The 17582-nt window shown below is 40.7% G+C and overlaps 1 protein-coding gene across 2 annotated transcripts in view; it reads right to left on the bottom strand.

Moving 5' to 3' along the window:
* Nucleotides 1-12137, bottom strand: part of ZNF236 (zinc finger protein 236) — a 104827-nt gene extending 92690 nt beyond the window's left edge. For both annotated transcript variants that reach the window (XM_049901894.1, XM_049901895.1), the window contains exon 1: nucleotides 12017-12137. In XM_049901894.1, the coding sequence (XP_049757851.1) occupies nucleotides 12017-12074 (58 nt within the window). In that variant the 5' untranslated portion in view covers nucleotides 12075-12137. The remainder of the gene's footprint in view (nucleotides 1-12016) is intronic.
* Between the last annotated feature and the right edge of the window lie 5445 nt (nucleotides 12138-17582).

Here is a 17582-nt window from a genome sequence, read left to right as displayed (position 1 = left end):
TATTTTGAAGACAGCAATAAATGAATACCAAAAGTTGAGAAAGGCAATGTGAGGAAAAACGATGCAGGTCAAAGTGTCTCATAAACATAGAGGCAAACATCAAAGAATTTGCAAATCAAGTACAGATATATAGCATTTTATTCCAGGAATGCAAGGATGGCTTAACATTGGAAAAATCAATGTAATTCACCTCACTAACAAAAATAGGAAGAGAAATCGCATTATCACCTAAATAAATGCAAAATAAACATTTGATAAAATTCAACACCCATCGTGACAAAAAAAATAGAAAATTAGGAATAAAAGGAAACTTCTTTAATCTGATAAAAGATTATCCACCAAAAAAAGAAGGAAAAGAAACCTACAGCAAACATCCTACTTAATGAATAAAATAGAATAACTGAATAATTTTCCTCCTATAATTAGAAGCAAGTCAAAGATGTCCATTATTCACCACACTTATTCAACATTATAGTAGAAGTCCTCCCCAGTACAATGAGCAAGAAATAAAATGTAATAAAACAGTTAATTATTGTAAAAGAAATAAATCTATTAACAAACGTGATCATGTGGTAATTCCAAAAAAATCTACAAATAAACTACTAAAATAACAAATGAATATGTAAAAGATACGGGATAGAAGATCAATTTTTAAAAATCAATTACATCCCTATAATTTAGCAATGGAAATGAAATTTTTTAAATACCATAAACAATGGTATCAAAAAACATGAAATACAATATTTGTGTAAATCCTCTGCCCTGAAACCCCAAAAAACATTAGAAAGAAAATAGTGAGTTACAAAAATGACAAGGAGCCCTGGTGACGCAATGGTTAGGAGCTCGGCTGCTAATGAAAAGGTGGAATCCACCTGAGGCTTGGTGGGAAAAAAGACCTGGCAATCTGCTTTCATAAAGATTATAGCCTTGGAAACACTATGGGACAGTTCTATTCTGTCCTATGTGGTCACTATAAGCCAGAATCGACTAGACGGCATACAACAACAAAATAAATGACATGATATGCCATGTTCACGGATTGGAGCACTCAAGATTATAAAGATTTTATTCCTCCCCAAACTGAAGGTAGATTCAATCCAATTCAATCAAGATTCCAGCTAGTTTCTTGGTGAAAATTGACAAGCTGATTCTAAAATTTATATGAAAATGCAAAGCACCAAGAATAATCATGATAATCACACAAAGAAAACAGAGCTGGTGGACTAAAACTACCAGATATCAAGGCTCAGAGTAAGCACAGAGTAATTACGATAGTGTGATACTGAGTAGAAAAAATATAAAGAACATAATCATGTACAGAAACAGTGCTTCACATATACAGATAGTAACCATCTTACAATATATCCGAGTTATGACGAGTCACACAACCTACAGTATATCTGAACATTGTGTCTTCCTAGAAGGAAGTTATAGAAAAATGTGTGCAGGGAGGGGATATGGAAAAAATTGCTGAGTTATGTGAACACGCTCCAAGCTCTTGATCAGGATAATATGATGAAAGAGACAGGTGGAAAAATCGTCCATATGGCAGGAACACTGAAATTAGAACTTGATTGATTTCACTGATATAGAACAGCTCATGGTTCACAAAGAAGGGGTACTGACAGACCAGAACCTAATGAATTCTGAAGAGGAAAGAAATGCTGAAGAAGAAAGAAATAATGAGGAAGAGGAAGGAGAGAAGCCGTCAAAATTTTTTTACAGTGAAAGGATTAGCTGGAGCTTTTTTAAAACTAAATTGGGCTTCAGTTGCTTGAAAACATGGGCTCAAACACTGATCACTGTTAAAGTTGACAGGCAGATTTGGGAAGCAGATGTTATCATGAAATTTATGAAAAAAAAAAAAAAAAAGAAAAGGACCATACAAGCAACTCCCATTAATTTTGTGACTAGAAAATTTTCTGACTAGAAAATTCCCAGGGATACTCCAGATGATCCAGAACCTTCCACAAGTGGAGTTATTACCCCAACTGACAAATCGCCAATGTCATCTAACTCTTCATCGTCAGAGAAAATTTTCATAATCTGTGTATTTTTTAGGTATGTATATATTAAAATATTTCTGTAAGTTTACATACAATGTTTCCAACCCCCAAAGACAAGTAAAAATGGGATTTATAAAAATACTGGTAAGTAAAGGCAATAACAATGAAAACTAAAAAAAAAAAAGTATCCAATGTATGTCAGAACCGACTTACAACAGAGTCGTTGGAATGGAACCCCAACGTAAGTCAGGGACTACCTGTACACTCACCTGATTTCTCAATACATACTGCAGACTAACTGGCTATCCACATGGATAGAGTTATCCGAAGTTCCTTAAATACATCACAAAAGTGCTAAGAATAAAGGAAAAGACTGATAAATGGGACAACATTAAGATTAGGAACTTATTTCATCCAAAGAGTAAATAGGAAAGACAAAAAGTTCATATTCAGCATCTATCAGAACGTCTATAATTCCATAATAAAAAGATACACAATCCCTCACCAAAGAAGTTAGACATAGAGCAAATAAGTAAATGAAAAGATGCTCAATATCACGTAACTAGGAAAGCTCAAATTAAAGCAACAATGAGATGTCATTACACAACTATTAGAACGGACAAAATCCAAAAACACTGATAATGCCAAACGATGACGAGGATGTGGAGCAGCAGAGACTTTCCTTCATTGCTAGTGGGAATGAAAAATGTTACAGCCACTTTAAAAGACGTTTGGCAGTTTCTTACAGTGCTACCCACTGCTGTCAATTCCAACTCACAGCAATCCTATAGGACAGAGTAGAATTGCCCCATAGTGTTTCCAAGGCTGTAATCTTCACAAAAGCCCACATCCTTCTTCCACAGAGTGGCAGGTAGGTCGGAACTGCTGACCTTTCAGTTAGTAGTTGAGCGCTTAACCACTGCGCCACCAAGGCTCCTTTCTTACAAAGCTAAACATAAACTTCTTATATGATCCAGCAATCTCACTTCTAAGCATTCACCCAAATGAGTTGAGTTGAAAACTTATGTTCTCACAAAAACCTGTACTTCAATGTTTATTGCAGCTTTATTCAAAATTGTCACAGCAACCAAAATGTTCTTCAGTAGGTGAATGGATAAACAAACTGGGGTCCATCCATGCAATGGTATATTATTCAGCAATAAATGACCTATCAAGACACAGGAAGATATGGAAGAACCTTAAATGCGTATTGCTAAGTGAAAGAAGCCAGTCTGAAAGGGGTATTTGCCATATGATTACGATATGTGACATTTTGGATAACACAAAACTACAGATGGTAAAAAGATGAGTGGTTCCCAGGGGTTTGAAGGGAGGGGGAAGAATTGAATGGGCCAAGCACAGGGGAGTTTTAGGACATCGAAACTATTCTACATAATGGTGGATATATGGTATTATGCATTTATCAAAACTGATAGAACGGTACAACACAAATGGTGAACTCTTAACGTAATCTATTACGTGTCTGTCAGTTTGTCGTACTGTGGGGGCTTGTGTGGTGCTGTAATGCTGGAAGCTATGCCACTAGTATTCAGATACCAGCAGGGTCACCCATGGAGGACAGGTTTCAGCTGAGCTCCCAGGCTAAGACAGACTAGGAAGAAGGACCCCGCAGTCTACTTCTGAAAAGCATTAGCCAGTGAAAACCTTATGAATAACAGCAGAACATTCTCTGATATAGTGCTGGAAGATGAGCCCCCCAGGTTGGAAGACACCCAAAAGATGACGGGGGAAGAGCTGTCTCCTCAAAGTAGAGTCGACTTTAATGATGTGGATGGAGTAAAGCTTTTGGGACCTTCATTTGCTGATGTGGCACAACTCAAAATGAGAAGAAACAGCTGCAAACATCCATTAATAATCAGAACCTGGAATGTATGAAGTATGAATCTAGGAAAATTGGAAATCATCAAAAATGAAATGGAATGCATAAACATCGATATCTTAGGCATCAGTGAGCTGAAATGGACTTGTATTGGCCATTTTGAATGGGACAATCATATAGTCTACTATGCTGGGAATGACAACTCGAAGAGGAATGGTGTTGCATTCATCATCAAAAAGAACGTTTCAAGATCTATTCTGAAGTACAACGTTGTCAGTGATAGTATACTATCCGTATGCCTACAAGGAATACCAGTAAATACGACTATTATTCAAATTTAAGCACCAACCACTAGGGCCAAAGATGAAGAAATAGAAGATTTTTATCAACTGCTGCATCTGAAGTTGATCAAACATGCAGTCAAGATGCATTGATAGTTATTGGCGATTGGAATGCTAAAGATGGAAACAAAGAAGAAGGATCAGTAGTTGGAAAATATGGCCTTGGTGACAGAAACAATGCCGGAGATCGAATGATAGAATTTTGCAAGACCAACAACTTCTTCATTGCAAATATATTACAAAAGATTGAAGTTGTCAAGGATTTCATTTTACTTGGATCCACAATCAACAGCCATGGAAGCAGCAGTCAAGAAATCAAAAGACGCATTGCATTGGGCAAATCTGCTGTGAAGGACCTCTTCAAAGTGCTGAAGAGCAATGATGTCACCCTGAAGACTAAGGTGCGCCTGACCCAAGCCATGGTATTTTCAATCACATCATATGCACGTGAAAGCTGGACAATGAATAAGGAAGACTGAAGAAGAGTTGACGCCTTTGAATTGTGGTGTTGGCGAAGAATATTGAATATACCATGGACTGCCAAAAGAATGAACAATCTGTCTTGGAAGAAGTCCAGCCAGAATGCTCCTTAGAGATGGTGAGACTGCATCTTACATACTTTGGACATGTTGTCAGGAGGGACCAGTCCCTGGAGAAGGACATCATGCTTGGCAGAGTACAGGATCAGCGGAAAAGAGGAAGACCCTCAACAAGGTCAATTGACACGGTAGCTGCAACAATGAGCTGAAGCATAACAAGGATTGTAAGGATGGCGCAGGACCAGGCAGCGTTTCGTTCTGTTGTGTACAGGGTCGCTATGAGTCGGAACCGACTCGACGGCACCTAACAACAACGACATAATCTACGAGCTTTAGTTAATAATGGTGTACCAATACTGGTTCAACAATTGTAACAGATACACCATACTACTGCAAGATGTTAATAATAGGGAAAGGGGGAGAGACCACATATGTAAGAACTGTCTATATTATCTGCTCAATTTTCTGTAAAACTAGCTTTGTGTAAAAGACAAAGATTCTGTACCCATGTTAGCTCGCTACTTGCCTCCAGGATCATAAAATCTTTAGAAGTTAACTAATCATAAAACCAAAAAGCAAACCTGCCTGTTGCCTTCAAGTCAGTTCTGACTCACAGTGACCCTAGAGGACAGAGTAGAACTGCCTCACAGGGTTTCCAAGGCTGTAAATCTTTATAGAAGCAGACAGTCACATCTTTCTCCCTCAGACCAGATGGGGGTTCAAGCCACTGACCTTTTGGTTAGCAGCCCAAGGCTTAATCATTGCGCTATAAAAAAAAAAAAAATTTTTTTTTTTTTTTTTTTTTTTTTTGCGCCATACTTCCCTCAAAATAGTAAATATACCAAGCTTCTGCCTACCTAATGAGTTCAGTTACGGAGAGTCGAGGGTGCTTCTTTACGAAGAAATCTTGTCATCCTTATGTACCTGATGTCAGAAAGTTACTATTTTAAGCAGAACTGTCTCTCCCTAATCACCACCCACCAACAGTACCTAGTTTTGCCTGCCGAAGCAAAGGAGCACTCCATCTAAAAAAAAAAAAAAAAAACATCTAGTCACCTTAAAACCTGAGGACACTACACCTCCTGCTGACCTGTAAAAAGTTAAAGGTCTATTACTTCTGGTTTATCCTAGTAGTCCTCTCCTTGGAGGGAAGCACATAGCATGCCTGAATTCATCCAAGAAAATCTAAAATGGCCTGAACTGATAATCCAAGCAAGAAAGAACTTGTTGATTTATTTGGCTCAAGGTTTGCCTGTCTCAGCTCTCTGGAAATGAAGTAAATATTAAAAATATCCCTCCAACAGCAAAAAGAAACCTAGCAGGAGGCCAAGCAAAGGTACAAGCTACGGAAAAAAATTTTGCCAGTCTGTTGGAAAAAAAAAAAAGGTGGACATCATAGAAGATTTCAAGATGTGGCGTCCATCAAGGTCACGTTACTGCTTACTAAGAGTAAACTAAAATAATGATGATGAAAAAATTCTACTGCACTCATCTTTCTATCCTCAGGATAGTGTCAGGCAAGAGCAGGTACTCCAATGCCTCTCATCACTTAGAGATGACACTTCCTTCATGCCCTAAACTATTACTTCAAGAAATGTGTTTTGAGTGGACCTACTCCTATTCATTTCTTCAGGTTTCAGTTTTGACATCATTTTCTCTAGGAAGCTGAGACTCCATCAAGTGCCTGTCATTTGCTGCTAACAACCACACTTCTACTATTTGGAATCGACTCGATGGCACACAACCACCACCACCACCATCAGAGGAAGCAGACTTGGAAACTATTACTTCAAGAAATGTTGTTTTGAGTGGACCTACTCCTATTCATTTCTTCAGGTTTCAGTTTTGACATCATTTTCTTTAGGAAGCTGAGACTCCATCAAGTGCCTGTCATTTGCTGCTAAGAACCACACTTCTACTATTTGGAATCCACTCGATGGCACACAACCACCACCACCATCATAGGAAGCAGACTTGGAAGAGCTTGAAGAGCAAAGGCAAAGCTCATGCCTCTGTTATTCAACTTTGTATGGCCAGCACCTAGCATGGTCACAACAAGTGCTTTAAAAATATCTGTTGAATAAATGAATTAACCCATACGAAGAGCTTTGTATTTATCACGGCAGAACAACAAAATGTAGGCTTTGGACTCAAATGTAGAATCAAATCCCAACTCTGCCACTTACTAGCTGGGTAGACCTTCTAAGTCACTTAACCTTTTAGAGCCTCAATTCTCCTCTCTGTAGTTTTCTTAGGCATAATATTCAGAATGGGGTAGTACAGAAAATATACAAATAAAGAATTTCAGATGATGAGAAACATTATTAAAAGAGTTATTGACAAAGCAATGGTCCTGAAATATTTTGGTTTCGGGACTCCTTTCTATTCTTAAACATTATTGATTATAAAGACCATGAGTTTATATCTTTCGATATTTACCTTATTAGACAATAAAACTGATCTATTTCTAAAATATTTATTCATTTAAAAATAAACCTACTGCATGTTAACAAAAGCATATTTTTATGGAACAGTTATAATTTTAAAAAATCATTGCAAATCATTTTAATGTCTGGTTTAATAGAATACAGTTGGATTCCCAGAGCTGTGCCTGCATTCACTCTGTTGCTAAACTTGTTTCTGAGTGCAGCATATGAAGATAAGCCAGCCTCACACTTGGGTGCCTCTACCACCTCGATCCGTGCTAAAGCGTCAGCAGTTTTACCCACCACTGCTTTTGTACGATAAGTGCAAATGTCAACAAAGTGAAGAAGCCAAACAGTATCGTTATGAAAGTATTTATCTTATAGACCCCTGAAAGGATCTCAGGGAAGCCCCAGCGGTCCATGAACCACACTTTGTGGACCACTGTGGTAGAGAATGACTGGTGTGAAACAGGGACAAGTTACTTTTAGACAGGGTTGAGGAAGGCCTCTGAAGAAGCTGAAGCACTGAGACATACACAACAAAGGAGGTGAATTCTCAGAAAAGAGAATGGCAAAGGCTGAGACAGAAACAAATATGGCATCATCAAGAAAAAAGGTCTGAGTTGCTGGAGCAAAGAGATAAATGAGCCAGAAGCACAAAGACCAGATCAATAAGGATCCTGTGGGAGTCCATGCGTTGTGCAAATGGTTAAAAGCTCAAATACTAACTGAAAGGTTGGTGGTTCAAACCCACCCATAGGCACCTGTGAAGAAAGGCCTGACAATCCACTTCCAAAAGGTCACAGCCTCGTAAACCCTACGGAGTATAGTTCTCCTCTGCAACACACAGATGGAATTGACTCAATGGCTTTTTTTTTTTTTTTGGAGTTTAGACTTTATGCTAAAGACATCAGAAATCCATTGAAGAGTTTTAATCAGTGTGGGGCTGTTCAATTTATTTTTGAAAAAGATCTTTAAGGCTGACAGATGGTGCATTCATGGAAGGACAAGACTAGCAGAGACACACAGAAGGCTCCTGCAGAAGAGAGATGACTGGACCAGGTGGTACCACTGGAAATGGAAAGAGCAGGGCAGGCTGGAAATACATTTTTGAGGTAGAAGGTACAAGGCTTAATTATGAAGTGTCTTAGGGAATGAAGGAAAGAGAATTACAGTATCTTAGGTTTGGGGCTTGAACAACCAGTGGATAGTGATACCATCTGGTAAGACAGGGCTGACTGAGGAAGGAGGAGGCTCCTACCTTATGTCAACACAAACTTTACATTCTGTCTCTATCCTCTTTCCAATTGAGAAGCACTGCATCTTACATTATATTTAGTAAAAGATATATTAAAAAATTAGACACTGAACAACATAAGGCCAAGGCCAAAGTAGCGATGGAGGCTATGAAGACTTTCTTCCAATTCCATTCCTAGGAATATATCCTAAAGAAATAAGAGCTCACATGAATAGATACATGCACACCCATGTTCACCGCAGCATTATTCACAATAGCAAAAAGATAGAAACAACCTAAGTGCCATCAACAGATGAATAAACAAACAATGACACACAGTGGAATATTACACAACGATAAACAACGATGACTCTGCGAAACATCTCACAACACGGATGGATCTGGAGAGCATTATCCTGAGTGAAATACGTCAATCACAAAAAGACAAACACTGTATGAGACCTCTACTATAAAAACTCATGAAAAGGTTTATTTAGAGGAAGAAACAACCTTTCATGGCTACTAGGGAGGGGAGGATTCGGGAGGGAAAACACTAGACAATAGATAAGCGGTAACTTTGATGAAGGGGAAGACAGTACACAATACTGGGGAAGTCTGCACAACTTGACCAAGGCAAGGTCACTGAAGCTTCTTCATAGATACATCCAAACTCCCTAACGGACCCAATTATTGGGCTAAGGGCTAGGGACCATGGTCTCAGAGGACATCTAGCTTATTTGGCATAACACAACTTATATAGATGAGTAGCATCTGGGGTCTTAAAAGCTTGTGAGTGGCCATCTAAGATACTCCACTGGTCCTAGCCCATCTGGAGCAAGGGAGAATGAAGAAAAACCAAAGGCACCAGGCAAAGGCAAAGATTAGTCCAAAGGATTAATGGACCACAACTACCACAGCCTCCACCAGACTGAGTCCAGAACAACTAGGTGGTGCCCAGCTACCACCACTGACTGCTCTGACAGGGATCACAATAGAGGGTCCCAGACAGAGCTGGAGATAAATATAAAACAAAATTCTAACTCACAAATAAGGACCAGGCTTCCTGGTCTGACAGAGACTGGAGAAACCCCGAGAGTATGGCCTCTGACACCCCTTTAACTCAGTACTTAAGTCACTCTTGAGGTTCACCCTTCAGCCAAAGATTAGACAGGCCCATAAAACAAAATGAGACTAAATGACCACACCAGCCCAGGGGCAAGGATGAAAAGGCAGGAGGGGACAGGAAAGCTGGCACTGGGGAACCCAAGGTCAAGAAGGGGAGAGTGTTGACATGTTGTGGGGTTGGCAACCAATGTCACAAAACAATGTTTAATGAGAAACTAGTCTGCTCTGTAAACCTTCATCTAAGGTACAATTTAAAAAAAAAAAAAAACTTCCTTCCAGACATTAGCTATTCATCAACATTCCGAGCAATTATCTAACTGCAAATCTACATACCTCTATTATCCCACCAACATCTTTCCAAGCTGTCCACAGTTATATGAAATGCACATATTCTTGCTGAAGTTCATATACACTACGTCTACACAATTTCTCTAATTTACAAATCTGTTAACTTTATTGGAGCCCTGGTGGTTCAGTGGTTAAGAGCTCTGCTGCTGACCTAGAGATTGGCAGTTCCAATCAACCGGTTGCTCCTATGAATCAACCAGTTGCTCCTACAAAACCCTACGGACCCTACTCTCTCCTATAGGATCGCTATGAGTCAGAATTCATTCAACAGCAAGAGTTTGGTCAACTTTATCAATTACAGTAATAGTACCTCCTAGTTTGGTATGACAGTTGCTAACTTTACACTAATGTCTAGACATTAACTCTTCCTTCCTGAACATTCTGCAGAGGATAAAATTAAATACTAGTCTGCAGTTTTCAAAACCAACCATTTTATTATTTTCTGAGAAATCAGTGCATTTGCCTACTGCCAGTTCACATCTTTGTTTCTTTTGGTCACAAGCTCTTTAATGAGCCTCAGTTTACTCATTCTCAAGAAAAGTGTAACAAGCAGTCACTAACCTAAGTAACCAGCTAAGCAAAATTAAATGTAAGCCAAAGCATAAACTACTAAATCCTAGAGTAGCCATCCAAAATCCTTTCCAAATACTTAGTGCCACCCTAATCATTCAAATTTTCGGAGGGTGTTTCAGGTACCATAAATTTTGGGTCTAAGTCCTATCGAAGTATTTTTTACAGGCTGAATATAAACTACAGCACTCAGCAAAGCCCTGTGCCCTCTGATCTGATTAAGCTGTTCTACTTCAAAAAGAACTGTATAACAGTCATACAAGCTAAACAACCGAGCAGTAATATAGGATTGTTTTAATCATGCTTAGGGCGGGGGTGGCGATTGAAAGCAAATAAACACCTATGATTGTGAGAAAATTAAACGATTCGGCATCAAAATTTTTACAACTTTGTTTTAAAATTTCTCGAATTTCTGTGGCACTGCCCATTTCCTTGTTAAAAAAAAAAAAGCAAATTAATTTAGCAAAATATCACCAATAATCAAATTAATTTCGGAAAATATTTTCTCCCTACTGTGTGCCACGCATTGTGTCAAACCACTTCTTAACGCAAGTAGGTCTCTCTGCATTTAAAGTCAAAACCTCCTCAAATAAACACAAATGCTAAGCCTTCCTTTGGTGACTCAACAGCCCAGAGCAAACAGCCCAGGGGCCTCTGAACCTATCTTTTTCTAGACCTTAAGCCTTCAACGTACTCTTCAACTACAGGAGCTGAAAGGAAAAGAAAAAAAAAAAAATCACACATTGGAGAACCAGGAAATTAGAGACAGCGCTGGAAGCTTTAATAAAGGCGGTTGACAAGGACCTCTTAAAGGCTACCTAAAAATATAGAGAGAAAGCACCCCACATCTTGGGGAAGCGTGCGGTGGACCGGTGCGTCGAGGTGTGACGCCCGGTCCCCGCGGACGGGCGCGTCAGTGTCTGACGCCCAGACCCCTCGGACCCGGACGTCGGGGTCTGACGCCCCAGAACCGCGGACGGCGGCGTCGGGGTCTGACGCCCGGAACCGCGGACCACGGTGTCGGGGTCTGACGCCGGGTCCGAGGGGCGCCGTCACCACGAGAGACCGTCGCGAGCCTGCGTCGGCGCCTCAACCGTCCGTCATTAGTTGGGGTGCACGGGGAGGGGGAGATGAGTTTCTGCTCGAAAGAGCTTTCCACAACTTTAAAGGAAAAAAAATAAAGCCCAAGCCTGCGGCTGAGCGGCGGCAGGTAAACGGGGACGGGGGAGGGGAGAACAATAATGCCGGCGGCGGCGGTGCGCTGAGGCAGGGCAAGCGCGGAGTACGGCGGGGGAGACTGGCTGAGGAGGAGGAGGCCGAAGGCGTGAAGAGGCCGAGAGGAGGAGGAGGAGGACTGGGTAGGAGGGAGGACGCCGCCCGCCGGCGCGAAAGTAGGCCCGCGGCGGAGGGGCCGGCGCAGGCCGCGCCGCGGCCCGTATCATTCCGCCCGGCTCCCTCCGCCCTGATCAGTCGCGGAGCAGGCGCCGGCGGAGTGGCCGCCTTAGCCCGCCCGCCCTGTCAGCCCGCCCGCCGGGGACTACATGCGCGGCGGACGGCGCCGGCCGGCCGCAGCGCGGCGCTTACCGGAGTCGCCGCCGCGCGCCTTGCTCTCCTTGGGCTTCGGGGGCCGGCCCCGCGGCATGGCTCCGGCGGCGTGCGCGGCCGCCACCACCGCCCGCTCACACCGCGGGGGCGCGCACGCGCGGGGACCGGCGCGGGGGCGCGCGGACCGGCCGGGCCAGGCCCGGCCGCTGCGCTTGGCTCACGGGGGTGAGGCCCCGGCGCGCGGGGACGGCAGGGCGGGGGCTGCGCACACCGGCGCGGGAGCCATGGCCCGCGGGCCGCGGCGGGCGTCGAGCGGGCCAGTGGTGGGGGCGGGGCGGCGCCGTCTGCGCATGCGCGGCGCTCGGGCCTGGTCGCGGTCTGGTCAGGCCGGGCCTCTTGGCCGCCTCCGGGTAAGGCCGGGTCGCGGCTGGGAACTGCGGCCGCAACAACTCAAGGAAATGACCTTACCATTGAATTTTGGGAAATGACTGCGTTTTGACAGGTAGGACGGCGAGGAACGGCTTTCCAGATGGAGACAACAGGATAAAGAAGGAAAAGAAGCTAAAATTAAGTAAACGTCTTTCACGGGCTGGTAAGGAGCCCGGGTGGGGCAACGGTTAAGCGTTCGACTGAGAAGGTTGGCGATTGGAACCCACCCAGCGGAGAAAAGATCAGGCAGTCAGCTGCTGTGAAGATTACAGCCTAGGAAACTCTATGGAGCAGTTCTACTCTGTCACATAGGGTTGCTCTGAGTGGGAATCGACTGGCGGACACCTAACAAGGTGCTTTTTATGTGTTCACGTATGTTTGCATCATTTAATTCCATGGAAAACTCTGTTAGGCACATCATCTTCCCATATTTTGGCAAGGCCTTCGGAAACATCCCTGCACAGGCTATCTTGATAGTGTCGAAAAGTCTGGGAAGCTAAATTTATCCAAAAGTCTTGCTCTTGGACTGAGGAAGACCTAGCCAGAAGTGATTAATGCGCTTTTCCTCAGATGTAATACATTAAAATTTACAGTCAAATCTAAAATGCGTCGATCTTGTGTTTTTCTTATTGCTCGCACTAATGACTTCCACAGACTTTCTGACACCATAACGTGACAGCAAAGCAGTAAAGGGTTAGGTGAGGTTGAGTAGCTAAATTGCCAGAGAAGGAATAGGCATTTGTTTAAATAAGTAGCCTTAACACGTTGATACCCTCAGTAAAATTAATTGAAAGCATTAGATGATGGTCAGCGACTACATGCAAAGCATTTTTAGAGAATATGAAGGTAGACAAGACTGGCTAGTCACCAAATACTTGGAACCTGAAGACAGGCAAGAGAACTAGTCAAAATATTAATTACAGAGGTTTCAAAAATCTAGAGAGCATTGAAATTGTCAAGATTAATTATGGTTGGAAAAATAAATAGGAAAGATACCCATTTAACTGAATCTTAAAAAATGGTTGCATTTTAACAAGCAGAGATGTTGAGTAAGATCTTCACAACTGGAGGCAAGCCTTTAGGGGCAACTAAAGGGTTTTTTTTTATGTGCCAGGTGCTTTATACAGGTTCATATATGTTTACATGTATTTTTCTAATTCCTGGAAAAACTCTTAGGCAGTCTTCTCATATTATTTAACAGGGAACAAGCTCACAGGTTATTTAACCCCAAAGATCAGCTGTTCAGTGAATGGCAAAGCTGAGATTTAATATCTTACTAGCATCAGCTTTTTTGAGTGCCTGTTATGTTTTAGTGCTTTACATAAAATACTGCTAATCCATACAACAATCCTACAAGGCAGGAATGATTACTACCATTTTACAGATGAGGATACTGAGGTCCAAAGGGATTAAGTAATTTGCTCAAGGCCACATAAACGGGATCCAAGATTCAAAACCAAGTCTGTTTACCTCAATCCCATCATACTTTTTCTGGTTGAATCAAAGGAGGAATCTACATAATAAATTTAGATAAAATGTGACTATTGCCATATTGCTATTAGGGTAGGAGTGGAATATAAGACTAACAGATGGGAAGCAGACTTAAATATCTTTAACCATTTAAATCCATTTGAATGTTACGTAAATATGAATTTATATCCTGTTTTGTTCAGAAAGGGTTTGTAACAACTCACAAATATACATGTATGTCGAGGTAAAATAAATAGATGAGAAAATCTGGATGATAGAAAAATAAAAGGAGAAAAGCAAAGCCCGGGAGGAAGTGCCTAAGTTAATTCTGAAAAATCTTCTATAGTTATAAAAGGTGAATTGAAAATTGGACTGCAGCCTTCTTAGCCAAAGAAGGAAGAAGACATGATTAGTTATAGGGTTCACATTTAATTCATAAGACAGATCTGTGATTTGGGTGATACATGTTTTTCCTAATGGGTTCTGAGAGAAATGTCAAATGTTTTCTTAAAGTTACGAAACTTTCGTATAGTTTCATAAAGTTTTATATAGTTACTATTGTAAAGTTACTGTACTAGAGTGAGCAGTATCTTCAGCTGAATCCCTACCATAAGTTTTATAGGCTTGCTTCTTAATAAAATCCCTTAATGGAAGATAGAGGTCAGATAAAGCAAAAGCAAAGAGTCACAGCAATACAAAGTAGGCAGTTTTCTGATGACCTGGCTGACAACAAAGACAGACTCCTAAAGCAGTTGTTGCAAGGCTCTGAACTCAGATATGTTTTATTCAGCTGGACTAGTGTTAAAAAAAAAAAAAAAAAATTGACAGGCAAATTGCCACCTCATCATCCATTTTTCACCTACACCCTCTGCCAGCAGCTCCTGGGTTTTCCTTTATTTAGTTCCCATCCTCCTCCACTTGGCAGCCACTGAAGTTTGGTCCCATGTCGGCATTTCCTATCCCAGAGCCACGGTGATAACAGTACAGTGAACATAACCCCCTCAAGAACCAAAGAGAAGCTGTGTGTAGGGCTTCTGGAACAGAGACGTTTTCATTTTGTTATGCAGAGTTTGGCAGTGGCAGAATGTAATTCTGGAGCTACAGCTATGTGTAGCCTGAGAACAGAGGCAACTAGAGAAAGTTCAGCTCAGATATGGGTCTGACAGCACTGGAGCTGTAAATCAAGTGCAGCCCAGGCCCAGCATATCCATGTACTTCTCAATTACGTGAGCCAGTAAGTACACTTGAAAGAAGAAAAAATCCAGTTTAGGGATTCTGCCTTTAGCAAATAGCCCTAACATAACAAAAAGGAGAAAGACTTACCTACGTTACTAATCAAAGACCTCTGCCCTGAGTTTGACGTTTTTCTAACTTCTTTTTCAGTATTCCCAATTGTATATGTTTTAGTTATGTCAAACTTAACAAGACTAAAGCAGGCCTGTTAATGCCCCATTTCCACAGTGGTTCTTCAGGTCCATGTAAAAGGGGTATAAGTGCTGGTCCCCAAACCTAGGAGGAATTTTTTTTTAACAGCTTTAAAAAAAAAAAAAGCTTTACTGAGATATAATTGACATACAATAAACTGCACGTGTCTAAAATTTACAGTTTGACAAGTCTTGACATACATATACGCCCATGAAATCGTCACCACAACCAAAATAGTGAACATATCCACCCATCCCCTCCTATTAATCTTGTGTCCAGCTACACTGGTCCTCTCTCTCTTTCTTCAATCCAAAAAAAAAAAAAAAAAGCCCATTGCCATCGCATCAATTACGACTCATAGTGACCCTATGGGACAGAGTAGAATTGCCCCATATGGTTTCCAAGGGGCAGCTGGTGGATTTGAACTGCCAGCCCTTTTGGTTAGCAGCCGTAGCACTTAACCACTTCATCACCAGGGCTCCCTCCTAACGCTTTTCTAGGAAGGAGCCCTTGTGCAGTAGTCAAAGCACGTAGCTGCTAACTGAAAGGTCAGTGGTTCAAACCTACCAGCTATTCTGTGGGAGAAAGATGTGGCAGTGTGCTCCCATAAAGATTTACATCCTTGGAAACCCTATGGGGCAGTTCTACTCTGTCCTATAGGGTTGCTATAAGTCAGAATTAATGTGATCCCCATAGGTTTTTGGAAAGCTTTTGTACACATTTTATGCTTGGAACATTTCTCAGATCTTTTCATGGCCCTCAATCATCTCCCAAGTCTCAAATGTCAGTTCTTAAAACATACAAAAACCTTACTTCATTTTTTTTGTGGCATTTACCAGTTTTTGAAATTATTTGCTTGTCAATTTGGCTGTCCGCTCCCATACCCCGCCAGTAAGCTATAAGCTCTATTAGGGAAGAGTTGATTTTGTTTACAGCTGTATTCCCATCATGTAGAAGAGCGCTTGGCACGGAACAGCAGCTCAGTTAGGTATTTTTGACTAAAGGTGAATTTACTAAGAGACTAATGAATCTTTAGTGTTAGAATCTTTAGTAAGTTATTCTAAGCCTTGCATTCAGTTCGGAATAACACTATTCAGCTTTGTTTAGTTTACTGAAACTAATTGTTTTCCAAATTGAGTAGTCAAGAAAAAAAAAAACCAGTGCCATCAAGAAATGAATACTATATATTTCATGTAATTGTGTTAGTATTTATTATTCACTTTCACAGGTTTTATACCAATAGCTGAATTCTCACAGTGATTTTATATATGTTTATTTAATGTATGTATCAAATTAATTATAACTATGTATTGCTTTCTAGCAGTTCTTTCAGTCGAATAGATTTGGATACCACAACTCATTTATTTTATCCCTCAGATACATCAAGTTTTAAAATATTACAGTAGGGAACTTCTCAAGCTGGTAAAGGGCTTCTCTAAAAAATCTTCTAACATAATACTTGATATAGTGAATGTTTCTGTCTTAGATCAGGAGCAAGGCAGGAATGCCCACTCTTACCACTTCTGTTCAACATCATACCAGAGGCACTAGCCACTGTAATAAGGCAAGGAAAAGAAATAAGTATCAGAAAGGAAGAAATAAAACTTCCTTCGTTCACAGATGACATGACTGTTAATATAGAAAATCCTAAGGAATCTATAAAACATCTACTAGAACTAATAAGTAAATTTAGCACAGTCACAGGATACAAGGTTAATATAAAAATATCAGTTGTGTTTTTATATACTAGAAGCAAATAATTGGCAATTTAAGTTAAAATTTAAAAGCAATTCCATTTACAATAGTTAAAAAAAAACATAAAATACCAAGGAATAAATTTAAAATGGTTTTAAAAGTGTTTTCTTGGAAATAACTTGAGAATCCTATGAAATTATCAGGGTAAAATGAGTAAGACTGCATTGTTTGTATTGGAATGTTTTTAAGGTGTACTTTGACCTACTGAATTAAAAAGTAGTGGGTTAAGTGGAGATTAGATGGATAAAAGATTTTATCAAGGTTACAAAGCAAGTGACTAGTGAAGCAGGTAGTAGAATCCAGGTCTTTGACTCAAATCTTCCAATATAAAGAAAGGAAGAAGGTTTGTTAACTGAAAAAAAGGAAGAAGATGAGCATCCGGGGGAAGGGAAAACTGTAGTGGGCTGCCACACTGCAGCAGAAAGTAAGCCTTTGTGGAATCACAACTTATAAAATTGGGCGAGTTCCAAAAAATGATCTATTTTGATTTCTTCCATTCTGTTCTTTTAAAAGTATATCTTTTAAT

This window comes from Elephas maximus, chromosome 11, assembly GCF_024166365.1.
Source record: "Elephas maximus indicus isolate mEleMax1 chromosome 11, mEleMax1 primary haplotype, whole genome shotgun sequence".
Lineage (NCBI taxonomy): Eukaryota > Metazoa > Chordata > Mammalia > Proboscidea > Elephantidae > Elephas > Elephas maximus.
This window is presented reverse-complemented; position numbering and strand designations above follow the sequence as displayed.